General features: G+C 48.6%; 1 protein-coding gene across 5 annotated transcripts in view; it reads right to left on the bottom strand.

The window, feature by feature from the left end:
* The window catches only part of PRDM16 (PR/SET domain 16), a 455,494-nt gene that overhangs the window by 277,095 nt on the left and 158,900 nt on the right, over window positions 1-19,499 (bottom strand). For all 5 annotated transcript variants that reach the window (XM_083628521.1, XM_083628523.1, XM_083628525.1 and 2 more), the window contains exon 2: window positions 9,730-10,079. In XM_083628521.1, coding sequence (XP_083484647.1) covers window positions 9,730-10,079 — 350 coding nt within the window. The remainder of the gene's footprint in view (window positions 1-9,729; window positions 10,080-19,499) is intronic.

The following is a 19,499-nucleotide window of genomic DNA, read 5'->3' as shown; positions in this document are numbered from 1 at the left end:
AGAACGGTGTCACTCCCGTAGACCCGTGCTTCGTGTTGTTGTAGGCAAACTCGGCCAGCGGTAGGTAGTCCACCCAGGTCGAGGGTTGTTGATTGGCGTAGCATCGCAGGTACTGCTGCATGATGGCGTTGACCCTCTCCGCTTGTCCGTTGGTCTGCGGGTGTCGTGCCGACGCTAAGTTGATCTTGACGTTCAGGATGCCCAGCAGCTTCTGCCAGAAGCTCGAGACGAATTGGCGACCCCGGTCGGACAGGATGGACCGCGGCAAGCCGTGAGCTTTGAACACGTGGTCTATGAACAGCTTGGCGGTCTGTTCCGCTGTGGCCACCTTCGCGCACGGAATAAAGTGTGCCATCTTGGTGAACATGTCTACGACCACGAGCACCGCTGTTTTGCCTCGCGAGCTGGGCAGATCTGTGACAAAGTCCAGGGCCACTCTCTCCCACGGTTCGAGCGGCGTCTGTAGGGGTTCTAGTAGACCCGCTGGCTTCCTGTGTACTGGCTTGGCCCTTTGGCAGGTGTCACACCTGGAGACGTAATCCGCGACTTCTCCCCTCACCTTGGGCCACCAAAAGTCTCTGGTTACTAATTCCGCCGTTTTGTCCTTGCCGAAGTGCCCAGCGCTGGGCGCGTCGTGTAGCTGCTGCAAGACTTTCGCGCGGAGGTCGTCTCCGGGCACGTAGAGAGCCCCTTTGCGGATGAGCAGTCCGTCTCGTATCTGGAACTCGTCGTCCTTCGCTGTGCCTCTTCGCACCTCCTCCATCTTGGATTGTGCGAACGAATCCGTCTGCAGCGCTCGACGCACCGCGTCCAGGTCCACGGCAGCTGAAGCGCACGCCCACGCTTTCGGTGCGAAAATGTGCTTGGCCGCCACCGGCGCCGCTTCCTCGAGATACTGCGGCTTCCTGGATAGTGCATCCGCCATGACGTTGTTGTCTCCCGGGATGTATTCTATCCGGAAATCGAAATCCGCAAAGAACTCCGCCCAGCGGATGTGTCTCTGGTTCAGGAACCGCGCCGTGCGCCAGTACTCCAGGTTCTTATGGTCCGTGCGGACTTGCACTGTGTGTCTGGCTCCAACGAGGAAGTGCCGCCACGCCCTGAAAGCTGCATGAATGGCCAGCAACTCCCTGTCCCAGATGGTGTAGTTCTGTTCCGCCTTGCTGAGTTTCCTGGAGTAGAATGCGCACGGCCTCCATTCCCCTTGCGGATCTTGCTGCAACAGGACGGCCCCCACTGCTCTGTCTGAGGCGTCCGTCTCAACCCTCATTGGTCTGCTGGGGTTTACATGTAGCAGCTGTTCTTCGGACGCGAAGAGACGCTTGAGTCTCCGAAAGGACTGCTCCGCCTGGTCCGTCCAGGTGAACTTCTTCTTCTTGGAGCTGAGGGTGTCTGTGATGGCCGCCGTCTCCTTCGCGAACCCTTTGATGAACTTGCGATAAAAGTTGGCGAAGCCGACGAACCTCTGGACCTCCTTCCGATTGCGCGGGCTCTTCCAGTCCAACACCGCGCGGACCTTGGCGCTGTCCATGGCGAGTCCCTTGTCGGACAGCTTGTAGCCCAGAAAATCCACCTCCGTCATGTCGAACTGGCACTTCTCTAATTTGGCGTAAAGTCTGTGCTCCCGTAGCCTCTGCAGGACCTCCTTGACGTCCCTCTCGTGAGCCTCCTGCGATTCCGAGAAGATCAGGATATCGTCCAGGAAGCAGACGCACTTCTTGTAGAGGAGTCCCGCTAACACGTGATGCATGAAAGCTTGGAAGGTATGGGAGCCATTTTGCAGACCAAAAGGCATTACGCGATATTCATAGGTGCCTAAAGGTGTAAACATGGCTGTCTTCCACTCATCGCCCTCCCGCATGCGTATAAGGTTGTACGCCCCTCGTAGATCCAACTTGGTGAAGATCCGTCCCTTCCTCACCGTCGCGAGCAGGTCGTCGATCTTGGGCATGGGGAATGCTGCGGGCTTTGTTTTGGAATTTATGGTCCTAAAATCAACTATGAGTCTCCGTTGGGGCGTGTCCTTCTTCTTCACGAAAAACACGGGACTGCCCCCCACTGCTTTAGATTCTTGGATGAACCCCCGCTTCAAGTTGTGATCTATGAACTCCCTGAGTTCTTGCAGTTCATCTTCAGACATGGAATACAGTTTCCCAGTCGGCAGCGTCGCTCCCGGCAGGAGGTCAATCTTGCAGTCGTAAGGCCTGTGGGGAGGCAGCTTATCCGCTTCCCTCTCGCAGAAGACCTCCAAAAACTCCTTGTACTTGTTGGGTACCGCTTGCACCATGCCTAGGTGTAGCTGCGGTTCATCCTCTTGCCCCTCCTCCTCCTGGCGGGTCTGGATGCAGTGTTCTGCGCAGTAGGAGGAACAGAAGGTCAACTGCCGCTGGTACCATGCCAATGCCGGGCTGTGCCTATCCAGCCAACTCATACCCAACACTATGGGCGTGTCCGACAGGTGGGTGACGTTGAAGCTGATGACTTCGCGGTGGTTTCCAATTTGCATCACCATCGGTGGTGTTTGCTGTACCACCTCTCCTCCCAGTAGCTTCCTGCCATCGACCGTGACGACGTTTAGGGGCATCGTGGCTGGCATGAGTGCTATGCGATGTTGCTTGATAAAGTCCACTCCAATAAAGTCTGCGTTGCTCTCAGAGTCAATGGTTATTGGTACTTGCATGGTGTGCCCATTGGGCAACTGGAGCGATGCGGTGAGTTGCACCACTGGTTTGGGTGGGAGGGGGTCTGTGGGCTGTAAAATCTCTGGGGACTGCTTCACTGACTTGCCTGGTTGGGCCCCAGTGGCTCTGTTTCCAACCAGGCTTCTTCTTCCCCCTGCAGCTGTTTCAGCTGCTCACCTGTTCCCTTTACTGTTGCTGAGGCTGCAGTGTGCTTCTGGAGCCTCTGGGGACACTCTTTGGCCATGTGCTGTGCACTGTCGCAGATGTAACACTTCCTGGTCCCTCTAGGAGCCTTCCCCTTGACTGCTCCCGGTGTTTGGGCTCTGCTGGCAGTCTGAGCCCTTGCACCACCAATCTCCATCGGCTCTTCTCCCCTTCCCAAAGGAGGCATGGACAGCGCCCGCCCCGCCTCTCTGGGAAAGAAAGGGGTTGTCCTGGCTGGGGTGCTTCCCTTACGTCCTTCCAGGCGCACACCAATTGCCAACGCTCTTTGGGCAACTTCTTGGGTATTTTGGGGTCTTTCTCCTCTTGCCAGTTCATCTTTCACCTCTCCACTTAGCCCCTCCCAGAACAGGTCTCTGACAGCAATGGAGTCCTTCTCCCAGCCCAGCACGTTCAGTAAGGCAAAAAAGCGCGAGTGATACTGCCTCACCGTCGCTTTCCCTTGCTGTAGTCCATGCATTTCCCTCCGAGCAATATCTACATCTACCGTAGATTTAAAGCAAGCGTCCATAGCTTTGATAAATGCATCGGAATCTTTGAGGGCAGGGTCTTTTTCGCGCCACAAATTCCGCAGCCACGCTTTTGCTTCCCCATGCAAATGAGTGATTATGAAGCCCACCTTCTCTTCCTCATCTCTAAAGTCTTTCCGAAGCAAATTGAGCGCGTAAACCACGTCAGCTCTGAAGTTAGGGTATTGCTGCAGGTTCCCATCAAAGTGGGCCACCAGGCTGCCCCCCCTCTTCCCGAGGCCAACTCCCTCCGGTTTGGGTCCTGGCAGCCCCTCTTTCCCCCAACGGTCCCACCTGGCTTGCAGATCCCGGCAGAGCGCTACTGCTTCTTCTTCTCTTTTCCTGGATGCTGCTACTTCCGCGTAAAGCGTCGTGACTGCTTCTTGCAGTTCTTTCACCTGGCTCTCTGTAGTCATCTTTGCCTATCTTCGTGAGCTCGCAAAACACCAAGTCTTGCCCCTCGCTGCACCAACTCACGCTGCGAGGTTTTTATGGGGACGGAGCATACTGTCAGGGCTACCCTAGGTCCCAGCTCACAAAGGACCAACGCTGCTTCGTTGTTAAGTATAAAAGCCTTTATTGAAGTTCAGTTTCACTTCCAGAGCCGCAGCGCGCAGCCCCACGTCTAAAGTGTCAGACCACTGATGCTCCGTCTGAGTCTCCTCCCCCTTGACACCAATTTAAGAGTCTAGCCTTGCTCCACCTTCTCCGCTGCTCCTTCCTCCTCTGGGTCCGCCTGCCCGCCGGGGTTCCGCCCTTTCTAGCCTCTTCTCCCGCTGATTCCCCTGAGCCTTCTCCCTCCCTCCGGCGGGCTTTAGGAGCTGGTTCCCCATCCGGGTCTCCTGCTGTTCCGCGCGCCTGCACATTTGAACTTGGCGCGCGCGCCCAGCCAGCAACTTTCCTCCTGACCGTTCCACTGCTGCTGTCACTGCTTCCCCCATCGGGGGGGCTAGCTGCAACTGACCTCCCCTCCGTTGGAGGCGTGGTCAGCCCTGACTCCCTCTCTGGAGGAGACACTGCTCCTGACACATGTGACTCCTCCCCCCCACTACGCTCTGGTGGGGAAACTGGTCCTGATCCTCCACTGCTGCTTTGGGGTTCCCCTCTGGCTCCTTGTTTCTGGTGCGTCCCCCCTGGGACCCCCCTTGCCCTGACCATCGGCGCCCCCTTCTGGGAATCTTCTGATTCGCTGGAGAAGCTCATGGAATCTCTCGGGCCACTGTCATACTCCCCTACGCTGCCCTCGGATTCTTCCCCTTCGCTCTCCCAATCCTCTCTCCCCAGTGCTCCTGCTCCTGATTCCCTGACAGATACGAACCCAGATTTGGCTAGTTAAACCTGTCATCTGATTAAATGACTGATGGGAAGCCTGTGGCCCTCTCAGACTTCATCTTCCATCAGCCCCAGCCAGCATGGCCCATACTCATAAATGGTGGGAACTGAAGGCGCAACAACCACTCAATGGATTTCCATTTGTGTTGAGTATTTGATGAAGTCATAAGTGGTAGTAGTGGAGAATGGGTAAGGAGCTGATTTGTTGTTGAATTAAACATGCATGGCTTTGTATATTGGGGTGGGCAGGCTTCAGCATGAAATGATGGGACATTTGCTTTGCTTGAACAAACATTCACCCAGTTCAGTATCCCATGTCCTGATCCATCCACAACAGGCACTCAAAGGACCAAGTGATGCAGTGGGTGAGGGGCTGCAGGACTATGGAAAGCTCCAGGTGAGCAACTTGCTCCAACAAAGGCTTTCTCATGCCCTCCCACCCACCTGAAGAGTGTGAGCCCTTAAAGCAGTGGTTCTCAACCTGTGGGTCCCCAGATGTTGTTGGACTACAACTCCCATCATCCCTGACCACTGGTCATGCTGGCTAGGAGTGATGGGAGTTGTAGTCCAACAACATCTGGGGACCCACAGGTGGAGAACCACTGCCTTAAAGGCTGCTCCCCAACCCAAGCACTTCTTCTCCTAACCTCTCCCTTTGCCACTGGGCAAGCATAGTAGAGCAGGAAGTACTTAAACCTTCAGGTGACTTGGCCTTAGGGGAACTCACCTGTTGGGGTCCTGTCTCACATTCCAAAGCACAGGTGGATTATCACAAACCCACTCCAATTCACAAGTAGATAAGAGCGTAAGGAGAGCCCTGCAGCTGCATCAGGTCAAAAGCCCATCTGGTCCAGCAGCCTTTTCTCACAGTGGCCAACCAGATGCCCATTATGGGAAAGCCTGACAGCAGGACTTGAGCGCAGCAGTTTTAAATGTTTTGAATTGCTGTTCCAAACTCTTTTTCACTGATATGTGGTTTTACCCTTTTTGCAAACCACTTTGCGGTTGTCGCTTTGTGTTCGTGGTGTATTAATTTTATGAAATAAATACGAAATAAATGAAATGCTCTCCCCTCACCTGTGATTCCCAGCAACTGGTCTTCAGAGGACTGCTGCCTCTGATAGTGGTGGTTTAACACACCTAACGTGGAAAGTAGCCACTGATAGCTTTATCCTCTGGGAATTTGCCTAATACCCTTTCAGACCCACCCAAGCTGGTGTCTGCCACTCCCTTTTGTGACAGTAGCTTAACCATGCAAAATTCTGTCATTTTATGCCTGTCTTGAACCTTCTAATGCCCAGCTTCACTGGATGCCCATGAGTTATAGTCTAATCAAACAGGGAGAAATGCTTTTCTCTGCCTTCTTTCTCCCCTCCATGAATTCCTCAGCCAGTGGCACAGGAGCCTTAAGACTTGGCTGCCCCATCCTTTTTCCAGGCATGAGACTGGGGCCACGCCACAGCCAGATGCCTCTGGAAGTGTCCAAAGTAAACTGTTTATGCATCGCATTCAGGATGTGAAAAACCCTTGCCACTTCATGCATCTGACACTTGGCTCGACAATAAATCAGCCAGATCTTTTACATGCCACAGCTCTCAATGCCTTTTCCACCGGCACCTCGCTAACAAGGCCGCTCTTCTGGAATCTGTCCCCATGGAAAGCATCACACTTTTGCCTTGTGAAGAGGAAATCCTCCACCCTCCCAACACCTTTGGGGTACAAGGGAGGAGGGAGGGGAGATGTACAATGGCAACAGGAATGCCAGCCTAAGAACACGGAAACTCACACATGTAAGAGGAAGGAAGGTTGGGAGATGATCTGGTTTCTAGCCAGATTCTTTTAACAATCCTCAGATTAGGAGAAGAGCAGCATCCGGTGATTGCCAGGAAAATTATTTATCATCGCAGGTGAAGAGGACCACCACAAGTGCCAAGTGGGAAGATGTCTATCCTTGCAGATCAAGTACTATATACAAAGACATCACCAATGACAGTCAGCAGTAGATACATGCAATGGTGGCTGGTGCTCACTGGGACTGATAGGCTGGAAGGCAGGGAGCTCAACAGTAGGGGGAGCCAGAGCCAATGATGGACAAAACCATTGCTTCATCCCAGCCCATGCAAGTTTGCAAGCCCTCCATGGCAGATCATGTGGATTCTAACCTTTCGCATGAGATGAGAGGACCTGGCTGAGATGAGAGCAGACTGGCGTTGCTGGGGCAGTTGCCACTGTGCTCTAATGGACCAGCTTCCTGTGGATATATGGAATCACTATTCAAAACAGAGGTGCTCAAAAATGTGAGCATCCATGCTCGATGCAGAGGTGGCCTCATCCATGGTAGGCACAGACCACCTGTTGAGCTTGCAGAGACTCGCACCACAGCTTGCACTTCTATCAAGGGGTCTACCAGCCTCACAACTCCCACCTGTAAAGGACTGCTCCATTCAGCCCAGGAAATGCAGGAGCTGAATGGTGCTGCCTGCTCTGTTCCTTCTTCCTTCTCTCCTTCTCTGAAGTACACCCCCCCCCTTGGGGAAAAAGGGGGTCAGGAGGAACTGGGCTGCAAGAGTGCGTCAGCCGATGCTTTAAGATGGGGTGGTGGTGAAGCTGTGGCCCTACAATTCCCATCATCCCTGGTCATCAGTCATGCTGGCCAGGGCTGATGTGGGTTAGAGTCCAATAACATCTAGTTGGCTGCAGGTTTCCTAAAGTAAAGGTAAAGGGACCCCTGACCATTAGGTCCAGTCATGACTGACTCTGGGGTTGCGGCGCTCATCTTGCTTTATTGGCCGAGGGAGCCAGCGTACAGCTTCCGGGTCATGTGGCCAGCATGACTAAGCTGCTTCTGGCGAACCAGAGCAGCGCACGGAAACACCGTTTGCCTTCCCACTGTAGCAGTACCTATTTATCTACTTGCACTTTGACGTGCTTTCGAACTGCTAGGTTGGCAGGAGCTGGGACCGAGCAATGGGAGCTCACCCCGTCGCAGGGATTCAAACCGCTGACCTTCTGATCGGCAAGTCCTAGGCTCTGTGGTTTAACCCACAGCTCCACCTGCGTCCCCAGGCAGGTTTCCTACCTTTGCTTTTAAAAGTGTTTTCTATGAAGCAGCCCAACAGAGGTTTTTTGGGGGGTGAGAAAGTGGTAGCTTCCCATAGATTCGCATACCTAGCTAAGAATGTACAGTGGTACCTCGGGTTAAGAACCTAATTCATTCTGGAGGTCTGTTCTTAACCTGAAACTGTTCTTAACCTGAAGCACCACTTTAGCTAATGGGGCCTCCTGCTGCCGCTACACCGCTGGAGCACGATTTCTGTTCTCATCCTGAAGCAAAGTTCTTAACCCAAGATACTATTTCTGGATTAGCGGAGTCTGTAACCTGAAGCGTATGTAACCCAAGGTACCACTGTATTTATCCACGCAGAATGGCCAGGATACAGAGGTCTCAGCATGGTGACAAGAGTCCTCTGCTTAAGAAAGCCCTGCTGTGTGAGTTTTGGTTTTTTTGTGTGTTTTTTGAGGTTAACACAGGTCCCAGTCAGTTTTGCTTTTGGACGGCTTCCCTGCCTGTTGAGAGAAGAAGTTCCTAAAACTAGCAGCGCCTTTCCGACAGGTTTAGTGGGAAGCAAATGCAACCTGTCAAGCAGCTACATCACGTGTTTGCCTTGACTCTCACCCAGGACAGGAAGCAAAAACACCAGCAGCTCCATTTATGGCCTGACCAAAAAAAAAGGAGCTCTCAAAAATGTTCCTAGAAAGTGAGCTGCTTTTCTAGTTCCAGTTTTCCTGTCGAAGTTAAGAGAAAATTGCCCATCACATTTATATTTTGCGAGGAGAGGGGGACAGGACTTCTCATACCGGCTAGAGATATTTAGCAGCGAGTTCAATAACTATATGAAGACTGTTTACAAAAGCAGGTTTTAAAAGCTTTGCTGTCAGAAACTGAACATATAACTAGGTCTGTGTGCACAGCATTCTATGCAGTGTTGTTCTTAAGACACCTACACATTCTGTTCCAAGTATATTCAGATTCTATGCATCTGGAAAACAGAGAAAACTTGTCTTCCTTTGCAAGAGTTTCTCAGCCCTCCTGCTAGCATGGTGCAGAGTACTCAGAATGTCAGCATAGGACCTGGGGAACTAGGGTTCAAATCCCTGCTCAGCCATGAAGCTCACTGGGGTGACCATGGGCCAGCCACAGTCCCTCTGCTTAACCTACCTCACAGGGTTGTTGTGATGGGGAGGGGCAGAACCACGTAGCAACCTAGGAGAAATGGTGGGATAGAGATGCAAAACAGTAAAGAAGAAGAAGAAGAGTTTGGATTTGATATCCTGCTTTATCACTACCTGAAGGAGTCTCAAAGTGGCTAACATTCTCCTTTCCCTTCCTCCTCCACAACAAACACTCTGTGAGGTGAATGGGGCTGAGAGACTTCAGAGAAGTGGGACTAGCCCAAGGTCACCCAGCATCTGCATGTGGAGGAGCAGGGAATCGAACCCGGTTCACCAGATTACGAGTCTACTGCTCTTAACCACTATACCACACTGGCTCTCAAACAAATAAAAGGGGGAGGTTCTCAAGGGTCTGATGCTAGCAAGTGGACATTTGCTTCCCCACCCCAAATGCCAGCAAGCCCAACCCCTGACCACTACCCTCCTTTTAAACCAGCATTCCCATCAGTGCTGAACCTTGAATTCCCCACAAAGCCCTTAAAAAAAGCCATTTCTCAAGAATTCAATCTTATGAGGCCATGGACCCTATAAAGAATGGCTGTGGAACTTCCAAAAAGTGTGTTTGTGGGACTGAAACGGAATCATTCATAACAATAAATAATCATTGCACAATAAAAATCAGAATATCCACGAAGACATGAAATCAACAAAGCCACTCTTCTTCCCGGTCCTGGAGGTCATCCAAAAACAAAGGCTGCACCTTCCTCCAAAGCCAAACCAATCACCATCGTATTAGTCAAAAGCCTTCTTACCTCCCATCCAAAGTTTGCTTCTTTCAACGTCGTTCTTGGAAAGGTCATGTAAGGCCCGAATCTTTCCCCAATTTCAATCTTCTTTTTGGTCCAGATGCCCAGCCCTGCCCCTGGAATGGAAGACTCCCTCAGCTCAAAGTCGGGCGGGATTGGAATGTCATCAGGGATGTAGACGGGAGCTTCATACGGAGAGCCTTCCTTGGGGTTGAAGTCCTCTCCGGCGGGGAAAGGGGATGGCGGCCCCACGGGGATGGGGGACATGATGCTGTCCTCGGTCTCCTCCTCCCCGCTCTCGCCTGCTAGGAGGTCTGCCTCAGTTTCGTACATGTTGTTCACAATCTCGTTGTCACCTTGAAAACACACACACAAACAGAAAGGGATAAGCGGTGAGATCCTCTTCTCTTGGGCAAAGGGAATAGTCAAGCACTCCCTGGGTACCAAGGCAGCGAGATTAGCCTCAGAAACAGGCCTCTGTGGAACCAGGGGAAGACCTGACAGGCTTCATAAGGACTGCTGCTGCCCAGCAGAGAATACTGCTTCTTATGCCCTTTTACAATGTGTTGGGGGTCTGTGTGTTATTGTTATTTTAGAGCCGCCATACGTCTGTATTTCCCCGGACATGACCAGGATTTCAAAGGCGGAATTGACATTGGGGAGGGGGGATTTCTAAAAGGTGGTGCTTTGCCCTGGATCTTAGGCAAGTCAATGGAAAAATTGTGTATTTTTGGCATTTTTGTTAAAAAGAAAAGCACAACAACTTGGGGATCTTCCTACACAAAAAGCTCAACAAATTTTGGGGGTGTCCTGGTTTTTTATTTTTTGAAAAATGGCAACTCTTGTGTTATGTTTTTTGTGCTTTTATATTTTATCCTGTGAACTGCCCTGAGACCTGTGGATATAGGGCAGTATATAAATTCACTAAATAATGATTTAAAAAATGCTAGTTGAAGATTCTGTTGACTCTATCAACCACTGACATTGTTTAAAGAGATGGAAAGGACCAAGCTTTGCATGTGGAAGGTCCCATCATCTCCAAGTAAGGATGGGAATGTCCCCTTCCTGAACCCCTGGAGAGCCTCTGCCAGTCAGTGTAGACCAAGGGTCTGAGAATAAGGGTAAGGCTAGGGATGAATTTGAGCAAGGAACACATGGGGACAGTGTGCTACATTTACTATTTCCCTCTAATATTTCCAAGTATTTTAGCAAAGCAAAAGCCATGCATATATCAGCTTTGCAGGCCAAGATGTGTGCATCTGAATGAACTATGTAAGGCCATGTTTATTTTTTGCAAGCAATGGCAATTCCTGAATCACAAGCAGCTCATCTTTGCAAACTTACTGGGAAAAGTACATATTCCTTTATTGAGGAAAGATGTTCAAAAAAAATATGCCTCCCTCTCTCCCTCTCCATCTCCTCCAACAATGTTATAGTCCTACCATGTTCCTGTAGTATAACCATGCCACCCGCAGTTCAGGCTCGGCCACAGACGCCATTCAAAATCCATGTCTGGATCTGGTTCAGTGAGTTACTCGAAAGGAGGTGAGCAGCCAACCTGCCCTTGAAACCATGCCTCTCGCTTTTATGCCCTGCTCGGCAAGTCATAGAGAACAGTTTCTCCTTGAACACAACAGCATCACCAGCATATGCACAACTGTACTCAGATGTAGGGATAGGTGAACGTTTCCATTTTATTTTATCTCAGTTACTTATTGTTCTAATTATAAGCTCATTTCTCCACATCTCCACATCACTGTGTGTGTGTGTTTTTAATGAAAAGTCCTTGTGAAAATTCATCAGAATTTTAGTGTGAAAACAGATAGGTAGGTAGGTAGGTAGGAAGGTAGGTAGGTAGCAATTTTGCCAAATATACACAGTTTCACAAAGCAATTTGCACTAATATAATGCATTCTGGTATGTTATCTTCACCAACATATGTGTTTATGTGCACACTTTACCTTGGTATATGCATTTTTGCAAGCATTGCTGCAATGCGCTCTATGTGGGACTGCCCTTGAAGCTAACCCAGAAGTTGCAACTAGTCCTGAATGTGGCAGCTCGACTGCTAACGTAGAAACTGAGTAGGTAAGTCAAAGGTTTGGTAAAGGACCTGGGCTGCAGAACTGTCATGGAAAGGTACTGAGTTCAATGAAAATTGGCTTTTTGACCATGAATCTAATTTCATTCAATACAGCAGGTTGGGTTAATCAGCTGACGGATAGGAATTTGTCAAAAAGAAACCGGGAGCTAGCTAGCTAGATATACGACTGAAGTTAAACTCGTCTCTCCACTGCAGTGTACATATTACTCGATTAAAAAAAACAAAACCCTTCACATCAGGAAGAAGGTTTGCCTGTGATTGAATCCTGGGTTACGGCAGGGTGGTGGAAATGTGCTTCTCGGTTTAATGGCTGCAGAAAAATAGATTCATAATCCGCTTACAAACAGAGCCCTTCAGGAACTATTTCAGATCTATTCTCTGCAGAGAAAACAAAAAGACCCAAACCTTTAAAAGTCATGTGGCTAAAACACTTATTTAATTTAGGAGCATTCAGAAGAGTAATTATGAGCCTACAAGTGGGTAGGGGTGTCTTTTATTTCTTCTTCCACTGATTTGTGCCTTCCGCTCACAAAAGCAGCAAAGAGCCGCAGCTGTTTCCCTCATGCACTGAAGTTCTATGTTGTTTGGGAGCAGAGGGAAAGAGAAAACACCCCCAGAAAACATTCAAATAGGACATATGCAGAACAAACGTAAAATTGCAAGGGAGAGCAATTAGCTGAATTAGTCAGAGTAAGTGACCACATCAAGGAACCAACAATGCGTCCGGTCAGGAGGGAGCACGGCACCCTCAGTTGCAAGGGAACTGTAGCACAGATGGAAGACGCTCAGCACCATACAGGAATGAACCGTGCACTGTGCCCTCTGTTGTTACTTTTAAACACACACACACACACACACACACACACACACACACACACACAGGCTAAATACCCTTAATCTTGCAAAGTCGTTCTCCCTCCGCCCAGCCCCAAGAGCAATTAGGAAATTAGTGTGATTATTTTAGCAGGCTGCAAATTGCGACACTTAAAACTGGGTTGCAAAGGAAGGCTGTAATTCCGCAGTCACCCGTTACATCCCCTTTCTGCTCTTTCGCTTGCTTGTTTGTTTGTTTTGCTAAAATGCATAGAAGGGGGGGGGGGAGCAACCTGTTCGATGAGCTTCTGAAGAAAAGTTAAAAATAACAATACAGTGGAAACCGCTAAATGTCTCTAGCTAGATTTCTAGCTAGATTTCTGCATTCTGTCGGATTCTCGAAGATGCTGGGTTGTCTGCAACTAAGTTGTACACAGAGCAAACCCACTGAAATTAATGGACCTGTGTCTGTTATAGGACTAACATTGGATACAAAGTGCTAGAACTCCATCGCCTACCTCTACCCCTGTTGACACAGACAGGCCATTTCTGTTACTCAAGGCAGTGGCTCCAAACCGCACAATACCTTTAAAGCACTCTGGTGCCACTTTGAATGGTGGTAGAAGAACCCTGGGAACTGTAGCTTGTTAAGGGTGCTGAGAGACATCAGGAGACTCCTGTTCTCCTTCACAGGACTACAACTCCTAGAATTCCCTGGGAAGACGGATTGGCTTTCAAACCATTCTGAGAGCTGTCCTAGGCAGAGATGTTACCAGGGATTGAACCTCGTATGCAAAAAGCGGATGCTCTACCACTGAGCTATGGCTCTGAGATAGCATGTTGCTCTATGAGTCTGGCAATGTAGAAAGGTACAGGTAGGGCTACAAGACCCGGACCAACAGTATATGTTAAGCTTTTAAATAAATAAATAAAACCCTTTCATATGTGGCAATCGGCTGGGTTGTTTCCCTCCCCTTTCTCACTTTTTTTTGGGGGGGGAGGGTGGGGGGGAGAACAAATTTACCTTTCCCCAGCCCAGCCATCAGCTGCAGGCTCCCTGCTTTCTTTGTGCCATATTTCCCTCCTCGCTCCCCGCACCCCCCTCCCCAGAATAACAATCCAACAACTGCCTCATTGTGGACTCTGGAGCAATGTGCGGGACTCCTAGCGAGAATATTAATGGCTGACCTCTGATGTAATCGGGGAAGGGGAGGGAGGGAAATAGCACCCGACCGAAATTGCAGTTTTCACTTCAGCGTGGAAAGGCATTTTTTGTGCTGCCGAATAGGAGCAGAGCAGTTATAACAGCAGGGCTCGACTTTTAAGGAATGAATCTTTCATCCCTTTTATATTCTCAAAACGGGGCCTCTGGCCTCTGTGAAATATTCCCCTCCTTTTCTTTTGAGGCCTCATAAACGCTTATTCTGAAAATCATTGCTTTGGATCACTAAAGGGATAGGAAGGAGGATTTTTTTGTTGCGTGCATTCCGGGGCGAATGCATCTATCGCTTATGAACATTTCCTTCAGCGAGAGAGAAAAAGAGAAAGAGAGCGAGAGGGAGGGGGGAGAGAGAGGGCAATCTTGCTTACGCAAACATGCCCCCAGAAACAAGCCTTTCAGAAGCATTATACACCATAATCCCGAAAATACTTGTGGTTGCAGTAAATGTTTCTCCTCTGGGTATTAGCAAGTCAAATTATTTTCCACTCTATGATTAGCCCCCTTTGCACTTATGAAACAGGGATTCCAACCAGGCTGAGGAGGGAAGGCTGAGTTTAAGAGCAGAGTGAGACCATCGAAGGGGAACTTGACATGACAAGCTGCCCGGCTCCTGAGCAGTATCGAGGGTTCTTTTTGTCGCTGTTTCCTCTGTACTTAAGGGTGCCTAGAGGGTTGTGCGGCAACCTGCCTGAGAAATATCACTTCTCAAAACCAAACCTCTACAGCGATGACAAAAGCCAACAGCTCCACCTGCTTCTCTGACCTTAACATTTCACGTGGTGTCAACTCCTGTCCCAAGTGTAATCTACTTTCAGAGTTTGAATCAGGGGTTGGCATCATTGGCCGTCTGCTGACATCCACACCCTGCCAGGGAAAAAGAGGTATCTACCTTATACCAAGGGACGCGGGTGGCGCTGTGGGTTAAACCACAGAGCTTAGGACTTGCCAATCAGAAGGTCGGCGGTTCGAATCCCCATGACGGGGTGAGCTCCCGTTGCTCGGTCCCTGCTCCTGCCAACCTAGCAGTTCAAAAGCATGTCAAAGTACAAGTAGATAAATAGGTACAGCTCCAGCTGGAAGGTAAATGGCATTTCCGTGCACTGCTCTGGTTCGCCAGAAGCTGCTTAATCATGCTGGCCACATGACTCGGAAGCTGTACGCCAGCTCCTTCGGCCAATAAAGTGAGATGAGCGCCGCAACCCCAGAGTTGTCCACGACTGGACCTAATGGTCAGGGGTCCCTTTACCTTTTACCTTATACCAAGTCAGACCACTGGTCTATCTAGCTCACTACTGTCTAGATGCTCCTGGGTTTTACGCCATGAATAGTCCCAGCCCTACCTTGAATTTGGGACCTTCTGCATGCAAATCAGGTTATCTACCACTGAGCTATGGGCTTTCTCCACTGCCAGCCTCCAAAGCCTTTTGGTCCTGCTCTTCCTTCTCCTCTCTGTTGCCTCCAAGGTGAGCCCAAGACACTTTGCGGCCTGAGGAGAGGGCACCACTACTCCTATAGCATGTGCAGGACTAGTCTGGTCCAAACATTGGTGACAGGATGGCATCCTCCATCACACCTGAAGCCTCTTCTCGTTGAGGTGTGTAAAATGATGCATGGTGTAGAGAGATTGGATAGGGAGAATACTAGGACCCAATGGGGCTATACAACAAACCTGAATAGCAAAAGACAAAGAGCAGACAAAAGGAAGCACTTCTTCACATATGGATTTCCCTCCAACCGAATGGAGCGATGGTCACCAACTTGGATGGCTTCAAAAGAAAATTAGGCAAAGTCACTGAGAATAAGGCTATCAATGGTTATAATGATGCCTACAGTCTACCTCTGCTGTTGGAGGCAGTATCCCGGTTGCTTGGAATTGCAGGTAGGGAGAGTTGCTGTTCCACTCAGGTCCTGCTCATGGGCTTCCCAAAGGCATATAGTTGGTCACTGTGAGGACAGGATGCTGGCCTGATCCAACAGGGATTTTCAGATGCTCTTAAACCACCAAGGTATCTGAGAGGTGCAACTAGATGGCTGCTTGGTACTGACAGATTTGTCCTCCAGCAGAGGGGAACCATTGCCCTCACTTCATGCCAGCATCCATCATTTCACCCTGCTTAATGGAAGGCCTGCCCTCCATCTTTCCTTTGCTCTCGACCTCTGGATAGCATTGCAAATTCGGCCAAGAGAGAGAGTCAGTATCGGTAACAATGAGAAGTGAGTGGTAGTCATTGGCCACTATGAGTAGCGGAAACTGGACTCCACAATGAGTAGCGGAAACTGGACTCTTATTCTCAGGAAGGTCCCCACTCAGGAGTGGGTCACTTAAATGAAGGGCCCTCCAAACATCATTTTCATTTTGTATCCACAATGTGTTTTGCTCACAATGGTTTGGTGCAATTCCACTTTCAATACTAATGGTGTCAAGAAAAGTCTTGCGGTGGACATACCGCTTTGTTTCCTATCAGTGCATGTCCTATAACTTCCTGTTGAAATTCTGCAACTTTTCATCCTGCAAACGTTCTGGTGTTTGTTTGCTTTTTATCCCACTTATGGTGCAAGAGTGCTGCTCCAGATGGCATTAATGCAGGGACACTGGAGAAGCATCACAGAACAACTCGTAGAGTGGACTGATATGTGGACGGTCCAGTATAAATCCACCACAAATGCCCTATTGCTTGCAACAGTGACATGTTGCAGAATGCAGCAGCAGCAGTCTGTAGGAGCCCGATGCCATGCTTTGGCACAATGTATTTTAATTACGTGTGGATATTTAATCATTGATTTTTATACTCATAAAACACCGAGAAGCCGTTTTCGGCATGTTAAGTGGCATATAAATTAAATAATGATGATGCTTTGCACTAAGGGCTAAGTATGATGACTGTGGATGATTGCATTTTGGGGTCATGCCACCGACAGCTTAGGATCTGGCCTGTAGCAGTTTTGTGAAATTCCGTCACATTATGCGTTTTGCCTGACACATGGCAGCCCTCCAAGGCTCAGATTTGGCAGACAGCTGGAGAACTGGATGTTCACAAGAAAGAAAGAAAGAAAAAGAGGAAAAGAAAGGGGGGCAGGGGGAAAAAAGGAAAAGGAAAACGGGTCATTTTTACTTGGGCATAAAGTCACAACCAACTCTCTGGGCTGCACAACCCTGACAGGCAGGAAGAGGATTCCCTGGGGGTGGGGGAGGTTGTTGGCTTAGGAATCGTACGGAGGGAGGTGGGGAGATAGAGAGAAGGTGTGGGGAGTACAAACAGCCTGTAAAGGCGGAGAGAAGGATTGCTGGTTCTTGTTTATGAAAGGCAAAGTGTGACATTTTGGACCAAGGAAGTAAACAACTGAAAAGAAACAGTACATGATAGAGGCAGGTAAGACTGGGAGGCGTAGCAGTGAGTTTCACTCATCTGCACGCACCCCAAAGGCAATTCAACTCAACATTGCTGAAGGGTTGCCATCTTTTACCCATCATGCTCCCCACTCCATATATTTGAACTGAAAGATTACAGCCCAAATGGACAGCTGCTAGCAACATTTATGATAACAACATCAACATCAACATCAACATTGATCATAGCTGTCAACGTTTCCCTTTTTTAAAGGGAAATTCCCTTAAAATTCCTCACAAGAAAAGGGAAATGTTGACAGTTATGACACTGATATCTATCTATCATCTATCTATCTATCTATCATCTATCTATCTATCTATCTATCTATCTATCATCTATGTAATCTATCATCTATCTATCTATCTATCTATCTATCTATATCTATCTATCTATTATCTACTGTATTTTTTGCTCTATAAGACTCACTTTTTCCCTCCTAAAAAGTAAGGGGAAATGTGTGTGCATCTTATGAAGTGAATGCAGGCTGCTCAGCTATCCCAGAAGCCAGAACAGCAAGAGGAATCACTGCTTTCGCAGCGCAGCAATCCCTCTTGCTGCTCTGGCATCTGAGATTCAGAATATTTTTTCTTGTTTTCCTCCTCCAAAAACTAGGTGCATCTTATGGTCTGGTGCGTCTTATAGAGCGAAAAATATGGTATCTCTCTCTCTCTCTCATCTATCTAATCTATCTCTCTATCCATGCAAATATTAAGAATAATGCTGCTTCTGAAGGCAGCTGAGAAGTTGCACATGATTGAGAAATCTCAAAAAGCTTCTTCTTCTTTTATGTCTAACCCTTACAATTCTGAACGTGGCATTTATCCTGTAACAGAGGTCAGTGCAGAGAAAGGAAAACCACAGCAGAAAGAAAAACGACAGTGTTTAGCAAAGCAAATTACAATTGTTACAAAAGTCAGTAAGTGGTCCAGCAAGACCCTTAGCAATATTCAGGTGGACCGCTGATCTAGGAGAAGCACTGGATATTTTTTACGGCTTTCAGGGATGTAAATTCTTTCCTTTGTAACTTAATGGAACAAACCCAAAGTCAGGGGTCATAGACTTCTCCCTCGCTTGGACACAAATCATTTTGGATGAGGGCTGAGCACACCAGAAAAAAAGAAAGAAAAAAGCACGGAACATTTCACACCTTTTGCAAAACAGTGGGGGAAATAGTGAATTGTGTCCTGTTCTTGGTTTCCAAGTGGGGCAGAGGGTTGCAGCAGGCCGCTGCTTCTGTCTAAGCAATCACTCCAAAATGCTTCCAGGCGGGGAGGGAAACCTGGTTCAGTGCCGCACAGAACCATAAAGAGAACATATTTGGGGAATAGGCTTAAGGGAAGAGCAGAGACTTGCTCAAATCTGTCAATTTCAGTGTGGCTTATTTTTCACTTTCTCATTTTTCCAATATTAAGTTCAGCTCTCCACATTCCTGCATCTAATTGTTGTTCAAAGTCCTTGTGAAAATTTGCCAGCATTTTAGCTCGTATTTTCCATAATACGCACACTCCCCCCCCCACAAGCAATTCTCCTTACTATAATTCATTTTTGTATGCCTTTTTGTGAATGTACGTTGGCATGTTTACACACCCTTTCCACTAATACACATGCATTTTCTTCTTGAACACATCGCTTGATCAGAAAACTGCTCTGCGAAGCCCAGAGAATCGTGACTTTCCAGGGATAGCTGTGTTTCAGTTCAAGAACAGCTTCGGAAAGTGAGAATTAGGTCGCATCGCATTAACATCCAAACTGAGCCAGCTTTCCCCTTCTCTCTAGAAGAAACTACATGCAGCTGTAGACAGTGCTGTGAGCACGCTGCTTAAGTAAGAAAATCTGAACAAAGGAAACCAAAATTCTGCAATGAGAAATTCTTTATTCTGCAATCCATGTTCATTACGCCAGAATTAAACACAACTGCGTGATTCCACAGACTCTGAATCATTTATTTGATTATTTTTTTACAGCTTTGAGTATCTTGCTTTTGAATGCCATGGGGTGACCTTGGGCCAGTCTCAGCCGCTGAGCCTCACCTACCTCACAGGGTTGTTCTGGGGGTTAAATGAGGATGCTTGGTTGTATGTGACAACAGCAAGTAGAACATAAAATGCACAGACATGGAAGGAAGAGAAGGTGCCAACGAAAAAAGAGTGGCTTCTGAAAGCAATGGACTATGCAGTAATGGCAAAACTGACAGCGAAGTTATGAGATCAGAACAATGGATACATTTTATGGAAGAATGGAGGCTTTA

The sequence above is a fragment of the Podarcis filfolensis genome (genome assembly GCF_964270895.1).
Source record: "Podarcis filfolensis genome assembly, chromosome: 8".
NCBI lineage: Eukaryota > Metazoa > Chordata > Lepidosauria > Squamata > Lacertidae > Podarcis > Podarcis filfolensis.
This window is presented reverse-complemented; position numbering and strand designations above follow the sequence as displayed.